The following is a 23,207-nucleotide window of genomic DNA, read 5'->3' as shown; positions in this document are numbered from 1 at the left end:
CATGTGCAGATGTCTGAAGGACTTAAATGATTTATGACAAGGATTGTAGGACTAGCCTCAGGAAAGAAAAAAAATCTATCAGAAATTTCTACATTTTTTTTTAACATATATCATCATTGCTACAGTAATATAAACATGAACCCCAAGATATTTCAACTGCCAGATGTTGGACTCCAAAGCTAATTAAGTTTGGAGAGCTTAAAGCTTTATCCCCTTGTGGATACTGGTTTACCACCAGCACTTCAGTTTATTAAGAAGATGCAATGTTAGGCCTAGGTTAGATAGAGTTACAACATATCAGTTCGCATTCAGAGTGATACTAATACTAATACTAATCCTTATGGTGTATTGAAATTCTAGATGATTATACTCTCCCAAGACTAGATACTAATGTTGTATGTAACGGTGTGAGCAGAGCTTTAGCTATTGTACCAAACAGACCTATCAGTTAGAGGTCTTCTTTTTTTAATCGCATTGTCTTGTAGCTCTTGAGTTGTTAGGTGAGTTGTATGACCTGTGGCTAAAAATGACAAAGTACCTTGTGTAAACATAAGAGCTGCTTTTAAGCTGGTGCAGCAAAGATTTTTCCTCACTTTTCCAAGGATGAGTTATTTTAGAAGCTGAACCAGAGCATCTGAGATGATTAGGGAACTTCAGATCTGAGGAAGGGAAAAATCTCCAGCTGCTTGAGACATGCTTTGCCTTCGACAGCTGTGGCTGGTGCTGGTGGAAGCCACCAGGCAGGAGCCCAGGCTCCCTGGAACTTGTTCTCAGCTCTGCCACAAACTGCTGTGTAATTTTCATCCTGTAATTTTAGTCTTCTCTGTGGTCTGCTGTGGTACAGTGCACAAGGGGAGAGGTTGGGCAGGGGCCATGGCCACGTTCACTCAGCAGTTGCTACAGTCGCACCTATGAATAGGAAACCTGCCGAGGCTTCCCCAAGGAGAGAAAATGTGGATCTTTTTGCCTTTTATTGTTCCCTGCTTTTCCAGTGGGACTTGAGTTCTGGCCAACAGCAGACACGCTGAGCTTCTCCAGGTTTTTGGTGTGATGCTTGTCCTTCCTAGCAGTTCTGGCTGCTAAAAACCTGCCTTGGGAGAGACTGTGCATCTCCACCACTAGCTGGTCTTTGCCCTTCTCTCTTCCCAACTTATTCTTCTACATTCTTGCACCTAAAGCAGGAAGAAGACTTTGCTGCTATGAACAGTTATAGGCTGCTACATATTGATATTTGTGAAGAGCTCTGAGCTCTGGGGGTGGGAAGGGTGCAGAGGAAAGGCAAAGGACGTTTTGGGTGTGTTAAAATGCACAGCTGTGGTTCATTGTATCTCATGGATATGGAAGTATGGCTGTAGTGCTACAATGGCTTACTTGTATGTAGTAAAGTAGGTGGAAACCACTTAATTCATATCAGGACTGACTAGCTTTTTTGTGGCTATGAGATGGAAAAATGCGCATTGAATTTCAGCTTTGTTCCATGGGTGAGACTGCAGTAGCTTGCCCTGCTGTTGTGCAGGATGTGTTTCTTTGGGCTTAAGTGGTAATTTCAAGGATCCTCTGCTGCCTTCTTTCCTCCTCTGCTTTTCTTTTCTCTCCCGAGCCTGTCATAACATCTGTTTCTTTTTTTATCTTGCTTTTTTTCAGAATGTGTAGCATAATTATGTCAACTGCTTTGATTGTTGATGTCATTGATGTCATTGACCCTTGCTGAAGAAGCACCTTGTCGATCAGCAAGAATGTATCGCATAGCACTGCTGGATTCATTGACATTTTTATTCAACTTTAGACCCCTACAGTTTGTGAAATGTTATCTGCAATAATTTTCCATGCTCTTGACCTATGTCAACAGCTACTTTATCTGGCTGTCTTAATGTATTTTTATGGTGCAAACTGGCTGCTGCTAGTCAGAGAATACTGATGGGTTAGGAGAAGAGCTTGGTGTTTAATTATAATTTTTTAGATACCCTCAAAATTCTTCTTAAGCTGAATAGTCCAGCTTTTGGGGGGTCTCACCTTTGTGACTCTGAACATGGACAGCAGGAGGTGTGCCAACAATTTTAGTCAGCCCTCTCACATTCCTGCATAATTGCTTGGGTCTCAGTTGTTCAGTAACCAGGACATGGCCCTTGGATATTGGCATATCCTCCTATGAACTTTAATCCTAAATGTATTTACTTTTTGTTTTCATTACAAAGTGAAATACAAAAGGAGAGTGTTGTCAAATTATATAATTAAGTAGAACTTGGTCACAGAAATTTTCATGATCGGACAACTAGGGTACATACTGGGTTTGTTAGAATCATAGAGTCATAGAACAGTTTGTGTTGGAAGGGACCTTAAGGACCACCTAGTTTCAACCACCACTAGACCACATTGCTCAAGGACTCATCCATCCTGGCTTTGAACACTTCCAGGGATGGGGCTTCTACAGCTTCTCTGGGCAACAGGTTCTAGTGGCTCACTGCCCTTGCAGTAAAGAATTTCTTCCCAATATCCAATCTAAATCTACCCTCTTTAAGTTCAAAGCTGTTACCCCTCATCCTTTCACTATACTCTGTGATAAAGAGTCAATCTCTGTCTTTCCTGTAAGCTCCCTTTGGGTGCCAGAAGGCTGCTCTAAGGTCTCCCTGAAGTCTTCTCCTTCCTAGCCTAAACAACCCCAACTCTCTCAGCCTGACTTCCTGTGGGAGGTGATCCAGCCCTCTGATCATTGTCAGGGCCCTCCTCTGGACTTGTGGTAGGGGTTTCAGAACTGAATGCAGGACTTCAGGTGGGGTCTCATGAGAGCAGAGTAGAAAGACAGAATCACCTCCCTTGACCTGCTGGTTACACTTTTGGCACAGCCCGAGATACAATTGGCCTTCTGGGCCGCAAGTACACACTGCTAGCCCATACTTAGTTTTGCATCCACGATACTCCACATGCTTCTCTGCAGAACTGCTCTCATTGTACTCATCACCCAGCCTGTATCTCTGGGATTGCCCTGATTCAGGTGCAGAACCTTACACTTGGCCTTCTTGAACTTCAAGAGGTTTGCATGGGCCTGCTTCTCAAGCCTGTAAAGGTTCCTCTGGATGGTGTCCCTTCCATCTAGAGCAGGAACTGTAAGAACAGTTTTTCTGCTATGGCCAGTTCTGGGCCAAGCACAGTCTCATGTCCCTGAGAGGGCCAGCCTCATTCCAGTCCTTTTCCAGCCAGGTCTATAAGAACTCTCATGCATGTGAGCATTGAGAGTCTTCAGGCAAGTGAAGTATGAAGTTTGCCAGGTGCAATGTGAGACCATTCCCATGGGGAGGGAGGATGCTCGCCCACAGCAATTCCCCATAGACACACTCCAAGTAAAAGTGCTGCAATGCTGTCTAGTGCCAGCTTTCTACATGGTGGACATTGCCCCTTTTGCTCACCTGTCCTGCCTCTATACAGATTCACTGCTTGCTTGGCAATACTTTCCGCGTCCCCTATCTGAGTTTTCTCTCGCTTTCCTCTTAATCTATAGTATTCCTCTGGCATCTTCTTTCTTGTTATCTTTCTTGTTATCTGAGCAGGAATTTCTAATTTCTTCTTACAGGCATAGGACAGATTGAGGTGAAGGATGGCAGTAAAAGGGATAGAGCCATGATTACATTTGGGAGTGGCACATTTAAAGAACTCTTCATCACAGTCTGAAGATCCACACCTTGATGTTTAATTCCTTAGCATAAAAATCATAGATTCTGGTATGAAATGTATAACCTAGTTCAGTGTTAGGGTCTTTTCTCTCCCCATGCATGCTTTCCTCAAAATAGAAAGGATTACACATTCAACTTGCCTGTAACTTCTGCTTAATACTAATGGTGTTTTCACATACTCAACACATTTTTAATCAATTAGAAAATATTCATTCAAGTAGACTCTCTCATTATATATTTGAAAAAGTACTTTTTCACAAGACTGTCTAGTGTTTGTGTATTAAAAATCACACTGTTTTGAGACATTACTGGATTATTTTTTTCAGCATGTTAATTTTTTTTTTTCCATTTTCCAAACCGTTTTTTGGACAGTTTATTACACTGGAAGAGGTCTTAATTACATGTGACTTCTTTACCAATAATCCTTTGAGTTAATGAGAGTGAAAACAGTAGAAAGTAGTTTTATTTCACACAGAGATAACATATCATTATGATTTTTAGCAGTTAAAGAGTATAAAAGAGTGGTATGCTTGAATTAGCTCAGAGCAGCTTTTGTACCGTAGCACTGTTTCATGCAGGTCTGTGAAGAAGAGCTGCATCATGCACAGAACAACCCTGTTAGTGCTGAAGTGAGGGAACTGGAAATTATGATTTTTTTAAAAATAGTCTGGTCTCCAATCTGGCTTGGCTTTGATTTCTAGACATTTAGGAAATGAAACTTTCAAAGCTGAAGTTGATGAAAAAATGTGCACTGTTCCACCTCAGTAAGTGTGCCTATGGAAATGTTAAAATGAACCTCATTGTTTGCATAGAGTCTCATTTTGGTAAGAAATGGGAATCTGTTTAATTGATTACTACAGAGGTTTTCCTTCAAGGCCTTTGGTTTAGAAAGTGCGGATGCTTTTTAAAAGAAAATATTTTTAAACAAATGAGCTCTTTTTGTACAGAATCAAACAAATTCAAGATATACCAGGCATTTGAGAGTCATTTATAGATAAATACCCATAGAATACTCAAAGGAAATATATGTCAGAATACTAAAATAACTGCTGAGTCTTGACCTTGTGTTCATTAATAGTCCAGTGATTGTACAATTTAACCTACACTGAAAAATACTGGCAAGTTTTGTTGTTCACTTCTTAGATAAAATCCCCAAACTACACGGTTTAGTGTAGTGAGCTATTCTATTTATATTGCCATGATATTTTCTGTAAATTAAATTTTATGGACGGGCTTCTCAGATGAGAACTTTGTCCTTCTGTAATGTTTTTAATTATATTCTAGATGGCTGTATCAGTACATCCTCAGAAAAAAAAAAAAAAACAATTTGTAAGCAGATCACAACATGTTTGCTAAAAATCTTCCAGACAAGGCTGTAATCACAAATATGATCAGGTGTGTTGCAGTGTTTTAGGTTACTCTGTCTAGCATCCTACACTGTCTCCTTTGTGACAGTGTACAGTCATGTCAAGGTTTAATTGCAAGGCAACAATAAACTGTGGCAGGTGCTCTCTGTCAGCCCCTCACCCACCCCGCATAAGAAAGATAAGGAGGGATGAAGAGACATTTGCAAGTTCGAACAGTTTTAAAAGGCTTTACTAAGGCTACTAGTAAATAGAGAGAATATACAAAATATACAAAACCAATCTTGAGTATCCCAGGGTAAAGCAGGTTTGCCCGTTTTCCCCCCTCCCGTGGCGATGCTGGGAGCTGGTGAGGCTCCAGCAGCTGCAGGGCAGGCACCCGGAAGTCCTGTGTGGGACTTGACAGCAAACCAGAACTGGATTCAGGGATGCAGGGTCTCATACTTTGGATTGCAGGGATGACAGGCAGGGTCCTCTTCAGATGCTGGCCATGGTCGAAGAGAGTGAGATCCTCATGATCTCCCTCTTTTATAGGGTGTATGACGCATATTGGATAGAATACTTAGTTGGTCAGTTTTAGTCACCTGTTCTGTCTGCCCGTCCTTGCAAACACGCCCCTCTCACTTATGGAACACATGAAATCTTATCAGAATTCTTGGCTGTTATAGTAATAAATCTAAACATGAGCTTCTTCTGCATTCCATTGGTCACTCTTATCAGTTTCAGAGCATAGTGTCTGAAAACATGTGTCTAAATTCAGAAAAATACAGTTATTTGGAACTTAGCTGAAAGAAAAATTTACTAAAAGAGAATTGGTCTTGTTTTTAACTGGGAATGGTCATTTTGACCTCACTAAGGGCAAATCATGCCTGACAAATCTGGTGGCCTTCTACATTGATGTTACAGCATTGGTGGATAAGGGAAGAGCAACTGATGGCATCTACCTGGATTTATGCAAAGCATTTAGTACTGTTCCACACAACATCCTTGTCTCTAAATTGGAGAGACATGGATTTGATGGCTGAACCACTCAGTCAACAAAGAACTGGCTGGATGCTTGCACTCAAAGTGTTGTGGTCAATGGCTCAATGTCCAAGTGAAGACCAGTGATGAGTATCATTCCTCAGAGGCTGGGACTGGTGCTGTTTAACATCTTCGTGACATGGACAGTGGGATGCAGTGCAACCTCTGCAAGTTTGCCCGTGACACCAAGCTGTGTGGTACAGTAGATGTGCTGGAGGGAAAGGTTGCCATTCAGAGGGATCTTGACAGGCTTGAGAGGTGAGCCTGTGGGAACATCATTAAGTTCTATTCCACCATTAGAGAGCTACCTACACTATCTTCCCATATACATACTCTAGCAAACCTGCCATTTGCCCCTCTCTGTAGTTACATGAAATCAAATGGCTACTGATAGTAATTTTATGTATACATAAAATGGTCATTAGGTCTTATGGAAGACAAGAATTTATGTTTTCTTTTTTGGCTTTGGGTCTGATCATGCAAGCTGCACAGCCCTTCTACAAAATTACTCTTTCATGTATTTTCCCTAACTTTGCTAGCAATTGAGGAAATAATTACGGACAACATTCATCATGTAATAGCCACAGGCCCTGCAACAGGTATCTAATCTGAAATACAGTTACTTTTTTGGTTAAAAGACAATAGATAAGATACAGAAAAATATTTAAACATACCTCACAAAAATCTAAGCATCTACTATACCACAGGCTTGCGGATTAACTCAGTTGATGCTAGCTCTTGTACAAATATATGCATGTATATGAATACCGGCATATATAAACAAAATTCTTCGTGTGTTAAATGATTGTTCCAATAAACTGGAACTGTGCAGTGAGACAATGTTTATGATTGCTTGGACTAAAGAACTGTCTGATAAGTGTTCTCAATAATGCCTGGAATAAAGGAAACAGAAAACAGGAATTAATTTGGGTTTTTTTAAGGCATCAGTGTATGCATGTATCAGTCGTCACAAGTACTATGCTGCCTTTATATTTCAGTATTTTTAATGGTCAGCAGATATTTGCAGCTGAATAGGCAGTAAATAAGTGAAGTAAACATTTTCACAGGGAACAGTAAAGAGTTGTGCAATTTGTCTTGTCAGGAAAACTGCTCTCATTTATCCATATAAAATGGTATTAGGTTGTTGAAGTTCTGCTTAAACTTGTGTGTTGCACAGGCTCCTGGAATATTTCACACTCCTCTGGCTTCATTTACAAAATAAAATTGTTTTTCAAAAAGTTATCATATTTGCTATTGGTAGTTCTTACAGGAGCCTTGATGTGCATAAGTCAAACTAGATGTGCTGCATTTCTGATTTACAGCTCCTCTAGGCAACAGTAGTGTTGGTGACTGCTATCTTCCATTAATTTTCATGCAACTAAATCAGAGGTAGCAGTGGTAGTTTAATCTTCTTCTGTTGTGTTTATCTCATTGCTTTTGATTTGTGGAAACTTTTACAACACTATCAGATCCTGACATTGTGTTGGTGGTAGACATTTGTAACTCCTTCCTGCAGTAGGGTCCATTATAAGTCAGTTATTAATCAGCCTGTTTTGTGGAGGAGAGATCTAGTTAATAGGTTGTTGATTTCTCTTTAAAACAGCCATAAGGATTAGTGCTTACTAAAGTCTTTTGACTCTCCCTCCTTTGGCCTTTGTCCAGATACTCTCTGAGCACCTTACAGGCCTCTAGACGTTGTTACATCAAATGGCTCCTGTTTTGGTCTAGCCTCAACTGGCAACTAAGCCTCACGCAGCCGCTTGCTTATTCCCTCCCAGTGGGGTCAGGGAGAGAATCAGAAGAGTAAAACTGAGAAAACTCATGGGTTGAAATAAACACAGTTTAATAGGTAAAGCAAAAGCTGCTCACATGAGCAAAGCAAAACACAGAATTCATTCACAGTTTCCAATGGGCAGGCAGGTGATCACCCATCTCCAGGACAGCAGGGCTCCATCAGGTGTAATGGCTACTTGAGAAGATAAACAACATCACCCCAAACATCCCACTCCCTTCCTTCTTTTTCCCCCAGGTTTTCTACTGAACATGACATCATAAGGTGTGGAATATCTCATTGGCCAGTCTGGGTCAGCTGTACCAGCCATGTCCCCTCCCAGCTCCTTGTGCACCTGGCAGAGTGTGAGACACTGGAAAGTCCTGGACTACTGGGCAACAACCAAAACACCTGTGTATTATCAATATTATTCTCATTCCAATTCCAAAACCTACCAGTATACTCACTAGTAGGAAGGAAATCAACTTTATCCCAGCTGAAACCAGAACAGTGCCTACGACTGATTACCTGTCTGGTCCTGCTGGAGAGACCTCTGGATTGTGTAAGATCTGGGCGGGGCAGGGGGCAGTCAGCTCTTAAATTCTCAAGAGGGCATCAACCAAGATGGATTTTAGTGTGAGCTGAAAGAGGAGCAAAGTAATCAGGAGAGAAAGGCACAGTATCCAATTTCTTGGTTCTCTTAGAAACAGAAAGGGATTTATGACTGTTACTAGAACATTTAACTGAGAAATTGATTTCAGTATGAACACCACCTGATAGTCTGTGTTCTTAAACTGCATAATTTCTCCTCTAGAAGAATACTCTTGACCCTGAAGTTAGTTATTGGGAAGGGTAAAAATTCATTTCTTCTTTATAAAGGAAAGTATGAAACCTTGGCAGCTTCCGTAAGGAGTGTCCTAGGAATCCTTCTGTATTGAATTCAGGGTTGCCTTCCTGTATTTTCATCTGACTAAGAAGTAGAGGCCAGAGTGTTATGGCGGAGGTGACAGAGGTAGGCATGGCATGATTCTCAGCAAAATTTCTATTAATGTCAATGGACTATGTCTGTTTAAGGATTTGAGACTGAGTCGTGGATGCAGAGCAGACAAATCAGCCTTTGTCACTGACAAGTGACAAAGAAATACATGACCTGAAAGTAAACTTCTTTTGAATGCTTGTATGTTTGTGTGCATTCACAGATATTCATAAACAGCACAAATAGAAGGTGCAGGGTTGGCTGATAGCAGGAAATTGCTGTCTTGCTTAGGGAGAGGAGAATTGAATTTTTATCGTTTATCCCATGAAACAGTTCAGCAGAAATACGAGCTGCCAGGGAAGCTAGATGTGTGTAAATATAACCTGGGTTTCTCTGGGGATAGTTTATATTATTTGCATTTATAGAAACTAGCTCCCGTTTAGAATAGCTAATGCAGAAATGACTGCAGGGCCCTGTCTGTTCTAAGCTTGACGTTACTTTTGGTATTGCCCTTTCTGGATGTGTCTTGAATCTTTGAAGAGGTGTCAGATCAACAAGAATATAGCATTCAGAATTATATTTTTAACCATTTATCTATTTTCCTATTTCAAGCTCTCTTTTGTTTTTGCAATTTGACCTGTTGCTCAGTACCCAGCTGCTTCTCCCTGGGGAGAACTTAGTATAAAGTTCCAGGGTGTCTGGCTGAGAGAATCTTGACAAAGAGCCACTTTGCTAAAAATGCGGTTTAGTTTGTTTGTTCGGGTTTGTTTGTTTGTTCACTTTTTCACTCCAAGTGGTAAAGGTGATTTAGATACTGGTTAAGCAAGGCATTTGAGTACTTCCTTAATGGTTTTGTTTGTTTGTTTGTTTGTTTTTCAGGAATAGATTTAAATGAATATTTTTTAAAAGAAACCACAACACACAACCCCTTCAGAAAATTAATTGTTTTCTCATTGTAATAAACTGGTTTATTTTGTAAAAGTAACTGGTCTTATAAATTCAAAAGAAGCACTAGTCTAATAATGACAAATAATAAAATAATGACATTCAAAAGATGATAGGCAAAGAAGTCCTTCTAGCAGAAGATTTAAGTAGTTGTTCAAAAAGATTTCTAGCACTAACTAAATTGGACGTATTCCTTAGCAAACTGTATGCCAAGGTGAGCTGTGCATTCCCACTGTCAGAATGAACTCTTTAACATGAAATATGTCTTAGGCTATGGTAATGGGAAACTTACCAAGATTTCACACATTTCTTGATAATCTCTATGGAACCCTAACACTTACCATATGTTTTCCTGGTTGGCAGGTGGAGTGGATACAACAGCAGGTGGTTAAAAGAAGGATAAAGAGGGATTATAAACCTGGTGGTACCCAATCCACTTATTTCAATGATCCCAAGTGGCCAAGCATGTGGTACATGGTGAGTACATATAGCGTCATTGGCTCTGTTTCATGCCAGTGTTTCATTGTCTGTTGTGACGTTTTAAAAAGAGGCAAATAGTATGTTCACAAGAAGCAAATTTTGCTTCTTTATGTACCTAATGAAGGTCTGTAAACTCCCTACAAGTATTATAAAGAATTCCCACTGGGCCCTGCAATAGGAAACATTTATTAATGCATTCATTCATGAATGCTTCCTATTGCAAAATGTCTTGGGAATTACTTATTAGGGCATAAACTTTCCATAATGAAAAGGGAAGGAACTTAGCCACAATCTGTGAGAGCAGTGAAACTGCTGGTTTTCCACGGGCCTAATTCACTGTCTCCAACATCAATGTGATAAAAATATCTTGTGTCCTGAAAGAGGAGAATAGAGTCACAAACACTGACCGGTGTTATTGTTGCACTCTTTTTAGAAATGAACAACAGTGTTGTTGAAATAAATAGATTGTTCATGCTGTTTCCTATCTGACGAGTTGCGTGTTTTCTGAGCAATTTTTTTTTTTTTTTTTTTTGTAACCTAAAAGTCACAGTTAAAACCTGGAGTGAAACCTCTGTATTCACAGTATTTTTTAAAATATTCTTGTTTTTCCAAGGAAGGTGCAAATGAAAAGTTGTATTTAGTAGGCAGTTGACTCCAGGTGACATGTCTTTATTTTGTCTGATAAAAGACTTGCTTTCTTCCTCTATTGCCTTGTTCATGTAGTTCTAAATTCCTACATGTTGTCTTCTCACTACGTCACCTAAGTTGCTGACAGTAAGACACTCAGAAGGTTTTATGACATGATAGATTGAATAGCTTCAGAGAGGGAGGAGAACATGTCTTTCTGGCAGCAATATGTATGATAATTTTCCTGTAAGTAGATACTGTCTTTTCAGGTACTTTCTTACTTTCAAATCATTAATTTAGTATTTAGTAGAAAAAAGATTGTCCTAACAAAGCTTTAAAAATATTTTAAAGATTTTATTCATTTCATTCTGGCTTGTATTATAATTAATTGCTGCATACATTGATAACCAAAAAATGTCATAATTTGTAACCAATATTAAACAGTTGCTGTTCGTAAAGTCAGTCAGAAGTGCTTATCTTCACATATATATCATGTAAGCATGTCGTCAGTCAGAAAGTCTAGTAGCTTTGCTACTCAGTTTCCTGAATTCTTGTGTTTTAATGAAAGGCTAAGTAATAACTTTAATTTCAAAATTTGTTTTTATTTTTGTTAAAGAACTGTACTGTTGATTCTTCTTTTCTGCTAAAAAATACTCCATATTACTTTTGCTGAGCTGTTAGAGATGTGTCTTTCAGGCAGTAACTCTCCTTATACAGTAGAAAACTCTTCCATCTATGTTTCATTGAAGTACCGGGTTGATGAAGTTAAGGGGTTTTTTAGCGGTTCATTGTTCACTTTGAAAACAGCTTTTATCCAAAACTTAGTTCTTTATCAGTTGTTTGTGAAAGCTGTATTATTTTGGGTCATGGGATGATGGCAGGTCTTTTTCCCAGTTTATTGAAATGAGTACACTTGCCTGTCTCCTCTAATATGTATGTTTATTCAGTCTGCCTATCCTATAAATATGTTAATAAGGTGACAGGTTCCAATAAATGGTGGTAGATCATGGTACTGTGCCCTGTCAGTTCTTATTTTTTTAAAAAATTTATTTCAGCATTTCAATTGAAACTAGAAAATAGCAGTGATTTACCTTTAGTCTGCTGTTATTGCTACAGACTTTCAGCTCTATGTTAGACTAAAGAGAGAGAAGCCAAATTTCAAGAGAATAATAGTAGTCAAGTGAAAACCCACTATATATGGTGTAGGGTAGCTTATGTAATTTTTCCTGTGTCCCTACATTTGTATACAAGGTTTTTAGTGCCACCATACCTGTTTGGTGGAACTTGATTGGTGGGGTTTTTTTTGTGACAGTAGCTGCTTCTAGCACTTGCCTCTGATTTGGCTCAGGAAGGCAGCAGTCTCCTGTTGATTAACCAGTTGTGTTGCCAAGCTGCACTGCTGCCTCACAGCTGTCAGTCAGACAGGGAAAGTGCTGCAGGCCAGCAAACAGATTTTACTGTTTGTCTTCTGCAACTTTCAGATTATTGTCATTTCTATACCTATGGAAGAATGTCCTCACTTGCAGATCCTCTGGGAAGGGGCTGTTCCTGGCTGATTGTGTTTGCGTCCACTGAATAACTCTGTATTTGAAATATCCTAAGTTGCAGTGTTTTGATGATATTTTGTTGAGAGTGATCAGTAAAGTATTAGTGAGTACAGTATTTCAGCAGAGAGAATGGTTAAAAAAAGTGAATGAATAGACTTCAGGATGGACTTGGGTCATTACCAGATATCCTCATGTGACTGTATTTGTGATTGTCACCGTAGCTAATTTTGTTAATCTTATTTACCTTTTTAAGTTAAAGGGAAAAAAGGAATTCAAGGTTAGTTAATGGTTTCAGTCATTGCTATGTCAGAAAGAGTTTTTTTGGTTGCTCTCTGCAGGCGTGTTATTGAGAAAGGAATAAAGTATTATCATGTACAGGTTTGTGTTTTGATTAATAAGTAACTTCGTTGTGGGTTAAGATTGATACCTTTGGCCATTGAACTGGCATAATATCTAACAGGGCCATAAATGTAGTTCAGATTTGTTGACAAAAGTCCTTTTATTCAAAGACTTTGTCAAACACTATCTGATTGATGTTTTCCCTCCCCCAGCTTTTTCTTCACAAGTACCACCCCTTGTAATTTTAATTGTCAGGCTACAAATAATGCATTTTTGTTTGTGTGATATCCATGTCAGAAAGCTGTGAGGGGGATTCAGGCCTTCTTTTTTGAGCCATCTCAAAGTTTAAAAGTATCTCTCAAGAACTACTCTGAGAATCAACTAAAAGGTTTTTTTTAATTACTCTATATTTTTCTCCATTTACTCGAAACACATTCCTAGAAAAAGTAGAGAAATTTGGAATACAGTTATTTACCACCTTATGGTTCTGTGGAAACTGAAACAGACAGAGCTACCAGAGCCACTCATCACCTGAACAAGTATACTTGTACTATTAATTTCCAGGGGATTATCTATTGAGATATTGCAGCTTTTCATGCTTTCTAATAACAAGGAAAAGTCTATTTTCTTCTAACTTCTCTCCCTCAAAGCAAGGAAATTTGGAAAAAAGAAAAACAACTGCTTTATCATGACCTCTGAATTCTGAGACATCTGTGCTTAAGATTAGAATAGAATATTTTTATAGATTATGTAACACGTGAAACTTTGCCTGTTCAACTGTTACTCAAAACTGACCTATAGAATCATAGAATAGTTTAGGTTGGAAGGGCCTTCAAAGGTCATCTAGTCCAGCTCCCCTGCAATGAGCGGGAACGTCTTCAGCTACATCAGGTTGCTCAGAGCCCCATCCAGCCCCATAAAGAATTGGGTCCAGCTTGCTCAGAATGAACCAATATAAAATAAATAGAATCAAAGAGAAAGAAGGTCCCTAGTTAATGACCCTTTCCAAATTTTGAGCCAGGAGAGAGCTGAGTCCTATATGCCATCTCCAGAGCTCAGCTATCTTTGTATCATCATGTTAGATCTAATAAATTTATTCTCTTTCATTGGTGTTGACAAAATAGCCTGTTTGTCAATAACTGGATGAAATATATACAATCAGTTTGCATAACCGAAAGAGGTCAAAGTCAACTCTGAAGCCCTAGTGCTATCTAAAACTGTTCTACTTAACTTGTAATAACAACAAACAGTGGTTTTGGAATGACCAAAGGGACTTTGTGCCTTAAAAATTTCACTGTACTTGACAGTTGGATTAAAGATTTTCCTCATCTTCTCTGCATGGAAAAGTGGTCATATAAACTAGAGAAGGTAAATATATATCTTTATATATAAAATAAAATGTATGTAAAGTTGTAGTTAGTATAACCAATTTTAATAGTCTGCAGTCACAAGGCTCTCCTTATTGTTTCTTTTTGCTCCCCACTTCAGAAGAGCTTCATAGTGGTCAACTGAAGCTGAAATCACAAAGGAAGAAAAGCATAGCTTTCTGCAGCTGTAATCTAGCTCTGCTGTGACGCTGGGCTCCATTGTATATTTTTTAAAAATAGAATGTAACTGCAAGAAATTAATTTAACCTTTGCTTATTTTTTATCAAACCATTATTAGACTATGAAGATGTTGACTCTGTCTTTGCAGTCAGTTCAGACTGTCACAAGCCTTTTTCAGCACTGATCAAGGATAGTACTCTCTCGTACTGTTATCATCCCTTCTATTGTTAATAATAACTGCTAGTGGTGACAGGATTCTATAATTTGGAGAAATTTCCGTTTCCTACCAGGTTCTTCCCATTCTGCATGGCTTAGTTACCGCTGGGCAGGAACTGAACATATAATAGGATATTTCTGTGGGACTGAGAATTTACTGGATGAGAGTATGATGTTTTGAGATGTGAGGCTGGAGGGTGATGCACTGCTCTGTCAGGGTACCTAAGAATAAATGTGAAGTTAAAGTGTATTAGTCAAGTGTTTTCTTATCACTGGATGCCACTTCATCAGAGAGAGAGGAAATGTGTATCCAGAGTTACTCCTTATAGCTGGAAAAGGTATAGCACTGTCAGAAAGAAACAGGGGAAAGCTGGAGCTTCCATTGCAGTAAATCACTGGGGTGAGATGATGTTCCCCTCAGAAACTACAGCACAAAATAACAGAGCTACCCAAACCCCCCCCCCCCCCCAAAAAAAAAAACAAAAAAAAAAAACAAAAAACAACAACAAAAAAAACCACAAAAAAACCCCCCACAAATAAAACAAAGAACAAACCAACCAACCAACCAAAAAAAATAAAAATAAACCACCAAGCCACCACCACAACCAAAATGGTTGCACTCAGAGAAGAATCTAGTCAGGGTCTCTAAAATACATACTGGGTGCTGATCCTGAAAATTTTTATAGCAGCGAAACTTACCTAAGAACATAGGGAAATAGTTGACAGTATCGCTAAAGTTGTAAACAACTGCAAGAAGTGGAACATGGGAACTTGTCTATCAGGTTCTCAGATAGAAAATGGGTGAGATAGTCACATTCATAAGCTGCTTGGAATGGAGGAAGTAGGACACCACCTATTACATATCTAAACCAAAGATATTGTCATTGTTGAACACATTCCACACTAGCAAAAAGTATAATTTGAAGCCTCATTGAAGTAAAACTTTCTGGTTTACATGTATCTTAGGTCCACAGTGATGTCAGCTCACCTTCTGTTTTAAAACATTTGAAGGTCTATTTTTGCTGTTGATCTCTACAAATGAATTACTTCCTCTTTTGAAAAATCTTTTTATATTTCAGAATCTCTTTTCTTTTCTCAACCTTTGCTATTTTCTCTTCGCATTTATGCCTCATTGTTCTTTCTTTCTAGATGTAACTGTGCCTTGGGAAAGTAGGTGGCAAACAAAATGCTTTTGGAGGAGTGTCAAAAGCAGATGACTTTACAGTCTTCTGTTTGGAACCCAAAAGGAGGACTTTTGTAAAGTTGCTTTGTACCTCTCCATAGTCTGCTAGTTTTCTGAGAGGTAGCAATATGGAAAAGGACTGTAAGATTCTATATTTTAACTAGTCTTTTTAAAACTAAGAAAAACACAGTAGTATATATAAAGCACTTCAGTTGCTGAAAAAGTCAATTTTTCTTACAAAACTTCTGAAAAAGATACTCTAATAGGCGTCTGTAAACCTCAGAAAAGATACAATGTCTGGCTGTGCTGTTCCTCCAACTGCTTACATTATGACTTATATCTGGGGGCTTTTGGAAGAGCATTCCTGATTTCCAAAACTGGACTGAAAGAACAAGCAGATGCCACAAATGCAAAGCATTTCAAGGGATTCAAGGTGGAAGAGGATTGTAACAGAGACAGCAGGGCACAATAAAACTATGTGACAGAGCCACAGTGGAAACCAACATTTACAAATTACTTGTTGAATAATGCTTGCTAAATTACTTGGACAAGACAGCTATGTAATATTGTTGCACAGTTATAAATGTAGTGTGAAGTTACTGAGATTTTTAGAAAATTATTGAAGATAAGAGAGTTGCTGAGAAGCTTAACTTATCAGTCAATATTTATCACTCATCCCTTTATATTTGCACTGGAAGATTTCTGGTATAGACAGATGAAATATAATTTATACTGCAGTTAAGAGCAGTCCATGCAGACTAATGAGATCTGAATTAGTTGCATCCAGAGCTGGCTGCTTTGAGTGAGCTCTGATGCTGAACCCAAAACCCAGGAAAAGTTGCTTACTTTCCACTTTCAGTGAGGACTGTGAAGTCAGCATTGCTTTGAGGTTTGGTGAAGGGTCTGGTGAACCCAGCTTACTTTGTTTCTTCAGAAAATTCCTCCAATATGTTCCATAGAGCTCTCCAGTTATATTTGTGAGCTCCCAGGTGAGCTGTAGGAGCACTCACAGGGAGGGTCAGACACTCTGCTCTGACACGGTGTAGTTGACTCTGGATGGCAGCCAGAGTGGGGCTAATAAGCTTCTATCAGCAGTGAGTAATGTGAGTCTCCCAGGGTGCTGCAGCTGTGAAGTTGGAGGTGAAGAGTTAAACTGGCCAATTGCCTCCCTGATGCCATTGATGAGATCTACGGGGAGCTGGCTTATCCTGTGCCTTTCTTCAAACCCCAAGTGTGAGAAGCAACACAGAGAAAAGGGGATTTTACATCCCTGGCCTGTCCCTCAGTTAGGTCAGCTGAGGCGGTGGGGCTGTGGGACCCAGGAAGGAGTGACAGACACCTGATGGGATGGGCTGGAGAGAGACAAAGGAGGAGGAGAGTTCACACTGCGTCTGAGTGCCAGCCTGGATACAAAGGAGACAGAATTTGTGACAGAATTTCACCTGTCACATACTAACAAATGAATACCTGTCACCCTCCTTTATGACCTGCTAAAAATTTATTTCCAACCCACCTATGCCAGACATTGGCAGCAAAGGAAAACCTCACTCTCTTTTTATTGCCCTCCCAAGAATAATTCTCTCTTTCTTTCTTTCTGTCTCTGCAATGGAAGCCAAATCATTGTTCTTTCTGAGGTGACATGGCGTGCTTGTTAGTGTTTTGCATATTTTGTAATTTGGTTTTGTTGTTGCATGCACTTCTTGTATTTGTGGGTTTTGTTGCATGCGAAGATTGAGCTGTTGGTGTTTTAGAAGGTTAAGACGATCTGTGATTTAACTTGAGTGAAAGCGCTTTTAAAAAGAATCAAACTGCCTGTCCAAACATTACCTTGCAAATCTGTACATGGAAACACACCTCTTGTTCACTGTGGTCAAGGTAGAACTAGTAACATAAGGTCAGGTAATACACTATTTGACCTAAATTCATTTCCTGTTGGAAGATGACAGCACACTTAATCAAAACCCTGCAAAGTGGATTTATCCTTATCTACTGAAAAGAGATTATTAGTGCAACGAGTTCAGCAAGATTAGAAAATAGTTTAAAGACAGAAGAACCAGATAGGCTACTTGATGTGTTCCTCTGGGACATTCAGTTCTGGCTTCCAGATAAGCAGCCCTGGAAGCACCCAGGAAACACAAAATGGAAGTCAGCACCGTTCAGGGCTTGTGGCGGCATTTTCACTGAACTAAGAAGCAGCAATGATGAAACCATTTCCGTACCTGCTTTGGGAGAGATTTTGCTGAGTGTCAAAGATTTGGTAATAAATCATACAGCAATAGCAAAATTCCTTTGCCTATTTACTACAATGATTTTATCTTCAGAGGGAGAGTATCCACTTTTATTTCATCTTTCAATAATTTATTTTAAATGGATTTTTTTTCTGGGCAACAACTGAGTCACATTAAGAAACTGAAGGTACTTTTCTAGATAATGTGGTTTCTGAAATACAATTTGTGTATAATATTTTGTTTTTCTGAACTGCCTTTCTGACTAGTTTCCGCAATTAGTAAGCAAATGATAGTGTCACAAAATCCTTACTGAATTTCTAATGAGCTATAACAAATATCTGCCTTCAGTTTAGTTCAAACTAAACAGCTAACAATAAATTATATGGAATATAAATGGACAGAAAATTGCTAACATGAACAGCTGTAAAGTGTGCCATACCGGGGCACAATTAGGTGTATTTTAGTTTTTATCTGTCATAGCATTTCAGCAGGAAAAACATTAATGTATATACAGAGGTACGTACTTATCTGCAAGTAGACTTTTTCTCTTTTCAAAGGAGAAGGAATTTATTCATCATAACTTTATAAGAGCAGTTTTCTAAGAGCAACTGCTTGGTTAGATAGCCACTTTTCAGATTTAACCAAAACCAAGTAATATCAAATAGTAATAACAATTTCTTTTAGTGTGTAACACTGAGTGCTCTATTAATGACACTGAAAAAGAGGAAGAGGCAATTTAATTATAAAAAACACTGCCTTGTTTCAAACACTCCCTTTATATATTTTTTCTATTGTTTGCATAGTAAAATTGCAGATACTTCAGGAAAGTGATTGCTAAATGTTATATCTACTTAAGAAATATTTTATAGCTTCACCGCCGCCCGCCCCGCCCCCCACACACATAAAGAACACCATACAAATATCAGGAATCCCAAAATAAACAGAAGTGCGCGGCCACAGTACAGATGAACCCAGTTCTGAAGCTTGCCTGTCTGTGGTCTGGTTGTTAAAGAATGAAGTGGTGTGAAATGTACAGCATGCCCTCATCAGAAGCAAACTCATAACCTATGAGTCTTCCATACATCTCTGACAGAAACAGTAACTATATTATTATACTTCCCAATCAGGGAGTGAAAATCAGTGTTGTGCTTCTATAAGGCAATTTCCCAACAATTCTGTACAGAGGAGAGACTGATCTGTGTAGTATCTCTTGCAAAGGAGAAATTGGAGAATCACTGTTTAGCTCTAGGATGTTAGCTCTTATGCCAGTCTTTAAGTATCATTTTACTCCACTTTACTGGAGATAGATACCATGTGATATAGGATTCCATGAGACCGGCAACATCAAAATCCAGCTCTCCTGATTCCTGCAACCATGCTCTAAGGTGTCATTCTGTATATTGCATGTGCAAACATTATGACTAAAATTACAAGCATGCAAAGGACCTTAATTCTCACTGACCTTTTTTTGACCTTAGTTCGCACTCCTTTTTCAACCATGTTTAAACAAACAAACAAACCAAACATAACATAACCAACAAAAACCGAACAACAACAACAAAAAAAACCCAGCACAAGCAAACACAGTGAGGATGGAGACTTCAATAAAGTGTGTTCTGCACCACTTCACTAGATGCAGGTCATCTTTGGCATTTCTTGTAGCTGCTTCTGATGTCATGAACTCTTTTGTGAGTTACAACTGCTGCTCCAGCCCTGTGAAGAGGAGTTTTTTCCTAGCCAAACAAGAAACAGTTAGCAGAAGAGACTAAAACTATAGCAAACACTGTCAGCGCCATTATGGAGAGAAACCCAGAAAATGTTTGCACATATGCATGACTTTTAAATACAGTTCCCATGAAAGTTAATCTAAATACATTAAGTGATCATTTTGGACTCAGTCATTGAATACAGGAGACCCTGTCAGCACAAGACCCCCAAGTCTCCTCAAAGAGAGGTAGTAGGGCTTTTTGGAAAATATACCAGGTGTGGAGCAATATAGGCAACATCTGTCCTTGCTTTTTGCTGTGGAGGCTATAAATTCTGCAAAAATTTAAACACTGGCTTTTTCAAAATAAACCCATTTCCAGCAAAGAGCAGAAATGCATGATGGCCAGGGGGAGGAAGCATGCAGGAGGGATGAGCCTCAAACAGCCCCAAGAGATACAGGTATAAATCTTTTACAGTACTGATACCACTTTTGTCTTACACTTTCCTCTGCATTAGAGTCCACTAATCCATGAGTAGCATGGCATTTAAGTGTGCAATTGCCTTGTCTTTATCTATTTTTATCTCAATTCCTAAGAAAACAAAGCATGTTCTTTTCAGTTTTGAAAACAATTCAAAACTATACTTAACCCAAGTAGTATAAGCACAGAAGCCTAAGGAGAAGCAGATAAAAGTATACATGAGAGACTAAACATTAAGTATACAGTGGGGTTTTCCTCTTCTGTGTCTTTTGGGTAAGACAAGTTATTAATAATCAGTGAACTACTGCTTGGGAGATAGCATTTTGTTTTTTATGAATAATAACTCCTGGTCATAAGACTACATTTGAGAGCCAGAAAACCTGTTTAGAAAAAAATAAAGATGTGTTAATCAATGAAAATATGTTTCTGAACTTACAAAAGGTTGAATGTTCAACTGTTCCTTTCTTCAACTTCTATGTACTCTTCCACATCCAGGTTTGATGTAGAATCACGAGGAGACATTCTTTCCTTGTAAGTCACTCGTCTGGCTGCAAGTAGGCTGTCGAGGAAAGTTTAAGTGCAAGTTTTCAGATGCAGTGTTTGAATGGGCTTTACATGATCCCAGCTGCTGAAACACTGAAACCCATATATCCTTGGTTAACTAAGTTCTTATCTACATGAATTGAAACGTGGATAGAGGAATTAATACAGCCTACATAGAAAGTGTTGCAGCCCTTACATCTTGGTAAGGAGCCAGTCTGCTTACAGAAAACACGATTCTGGAAAAAATCCCTAAATTCTTGTAGCTCACTGAATTTGTGTCTCAAGACTTTCTCAGAGCCCTTTTCTGATGATGAAGTTTCCCAAGACACCAAAGACAAGCTCAAGGCTCTGTGTGTCCCATCCTATGACCTACAGTATCTTTGCCCCAGCTTTTCAATCCTGTCCCAATCCTTTGTACCATCTCTTTTGATTAGGTGAACAGCAGAGACATTAAAAAAAAAAAAAAAAAAAAAAAAAAAGAGGGAGCAGGAGCAGGATTAACTTTTCTGACAACACTGAGAACACTGAGAAGTTAGATTGATTCAGCTTTCTTGAGGGTCTCGACACTCAGTTTAGGGTGTCCACTCCCTTAGTTTTGACTTCCTATTAGGTGTATTTGCTACCCTCATATGATTTTCCTTTCCAAACATTGTCTCCTGCAGTTGCCATCTGCTCCCACAACAGATTGGTGATGAATTACTACATAAGAGGAAAAAAGTATTGTGAAAGTGAAAGCATTCTTCTGTTTTATGTCTGTCTTTTGAAATTGTTTGCACAAACACACTTTTACAACATAGATCCATTTTCTGCTTAAAAGGGAAGTTGGGTGATACCAACGAGTGATGGAGGACACAAATCTGAAAGGTTCCTATCTTTTAAGCCCACTCATATTGGGAATGTGGTCTGTTTTCACTATGTTTGGCTGCTGCTTCTTTTCCAGTATTCAAAAGCTTCAAGTATTGACCACACTGTGTGAAGTAGCTTTGATCTTGTTTGGGACTTCAAACATGCTGATAGCCTTGGACCATGTTATATATTGTGTAAACTATTACCACTGAAACATTCAGAGGGCTAATTCAGTAGATAGTCTCATGAATGAATCTACAAGGGTGGCCAAAACCACTTTGTAAGCTTGGTTTGTTACTTTGCCAAGCCCTAGAAAAAGTCTTAGATTGTCTCAGCGTTTGAAAGACTCACACACAAGATTTATCCCACAATCTAAAAGGGAAAATAAACCTGAGGCTGAGCCATTAATCTGTTTTTGCTGCTTAACAGGTACATATGAGTGTGACTGTGAATGAAACAGAGGTTATGACCCACGTTGCCTCCAGACAGGCACTAAGCAGCAGAGATCTCCCGATGCAGCCATGTTGTATTGGGAAGGACAGGAACAATTTACATGTCTGTACATGTTTAGATTAAAAAAACATGAAATAAAATTCTAATTCATCACCATTTTTCTAGGTGCTAGAAAAATGCTACTAGGAAATTGATTAAGATAAGAAAGTTCAAATTAAAAATAAAGCATGCAATGACAGCATTCAGCAGGTTTCCCCCATTTCTCCTTTCTGTAGCAACCCTGTGACTGTAGTCACACTGCATCAAGTTGTTCAGTTGTTCATGTGTTGGTTTTGGGGAAGAGACAAGGAGAAAAATAAAGAGCAATCACATAAAACATTCATTGTGAATTGGAAAGTTCTCACCTAGATTCTTGTTCTGCCCTTTGAACTCATGTTAAATCCTGGCATCCATAGTCAAAGAATGACAGGGTAACTGAGCAAAAGTGGCTGAACAAGGGAAAAAAAATAAAGTTGTTTGGCTGTTCATAAGAAAAGAGATAATTCTTTAATAACAAAGTGGCTATGCTGCACAACAAAGTACACAGGCATGTATGTGATGAGGTCTCATGCACCTCTCTGGAATTAGGCATTAACCTGAATGCTTTGCAGATCAAGGATAGATTTAAGCATATTCATAAACTTAAGTGTGTACTTAAATGTTTTGTTCATGTTTTTTCAGTGACTTCAAACCCAACATTAATTGGCTGCTAACTAGCCCAAACTTTGTGTTTAGATAAGCCTGCTATTACGTTGTGATTACTCTTTAGTTGGTTTTATGGATTGTTTTATGTAAAGCCCTAGATCTATGTAGGAATTGATCAGTGTCTGTAGCAAGACTCCGAAACAGATTTTCAGTTGAATCAATACAAAAGTCTTATTTATTTTACACAGTGGCAAGGTTATACAAACAAAACCAACTTTATCTTTCATACAAATAGCAGAGCAACCAAATACACTCGTATTTTTCTGTTTCAAAACAATCCATATCTATGCAAAGAAATGCTCATCAATTAAGATTTCTAGATTTTGCTCCAGAAGTAGTAAAATATGCTTTCAAAATTTTTGTCACCCAGTCCTAAATGTAAAAGGGGAAAAAACTCAAAACATCACCTCATTTGAATGTTTCATGTCAATTCCCTTTTGACATTATTGCTTTGCATATTTGAGTTTTATTCATAGTAATTAATGTTTCCGTGCATATGTAGAGTGGAGTTTTTTGTTTTG

The 23,207-nt window shown here is 38.7% G+C and overlaps 1 protein-coding gene across 1 annotated transcript in view; it reads left to right on the top strand.

Annotated features, from left to right (window-relative positions):
- Window positions 1-23,207, top strand: part of PCSK5 (proprotein convertase subtilisin/kexin type 5) — a 193,029-nt gene that overhangs the window by 39,407 nt on the left and 130,415 nt on the right. Inside the window, exon 3 of the mRNA XM_082075872.1 lies at window positions 10,111-10,224. Within this exon, the coding sequence (XP_081931998.1) occupies window positions 10,111-10,224 (114 nt within the window). The remainder of the gene's footprint in view (window positions 1-10,110; window positions 10,225-23,207) is intronic.

This window comes from Streptopelia decaocto (genome assembly GCF_964273445.1).
Source record: "Streptopelia decaocto genome assembly, chromosome: Z".
In the NCBI taxonomy this organism is placed as follows: domain Eukaryota; kingdom Metazoa; phylum Chordata; class Aves; order Columbiformes; family Columbidae; genus Streptopelia; species Streptopelia decaocto.
The sequence above is the reverse complement of the archived record's forward strand: the minus strand, read 5'-3'. Positions and strand labels throughout refer to the sequence as shown.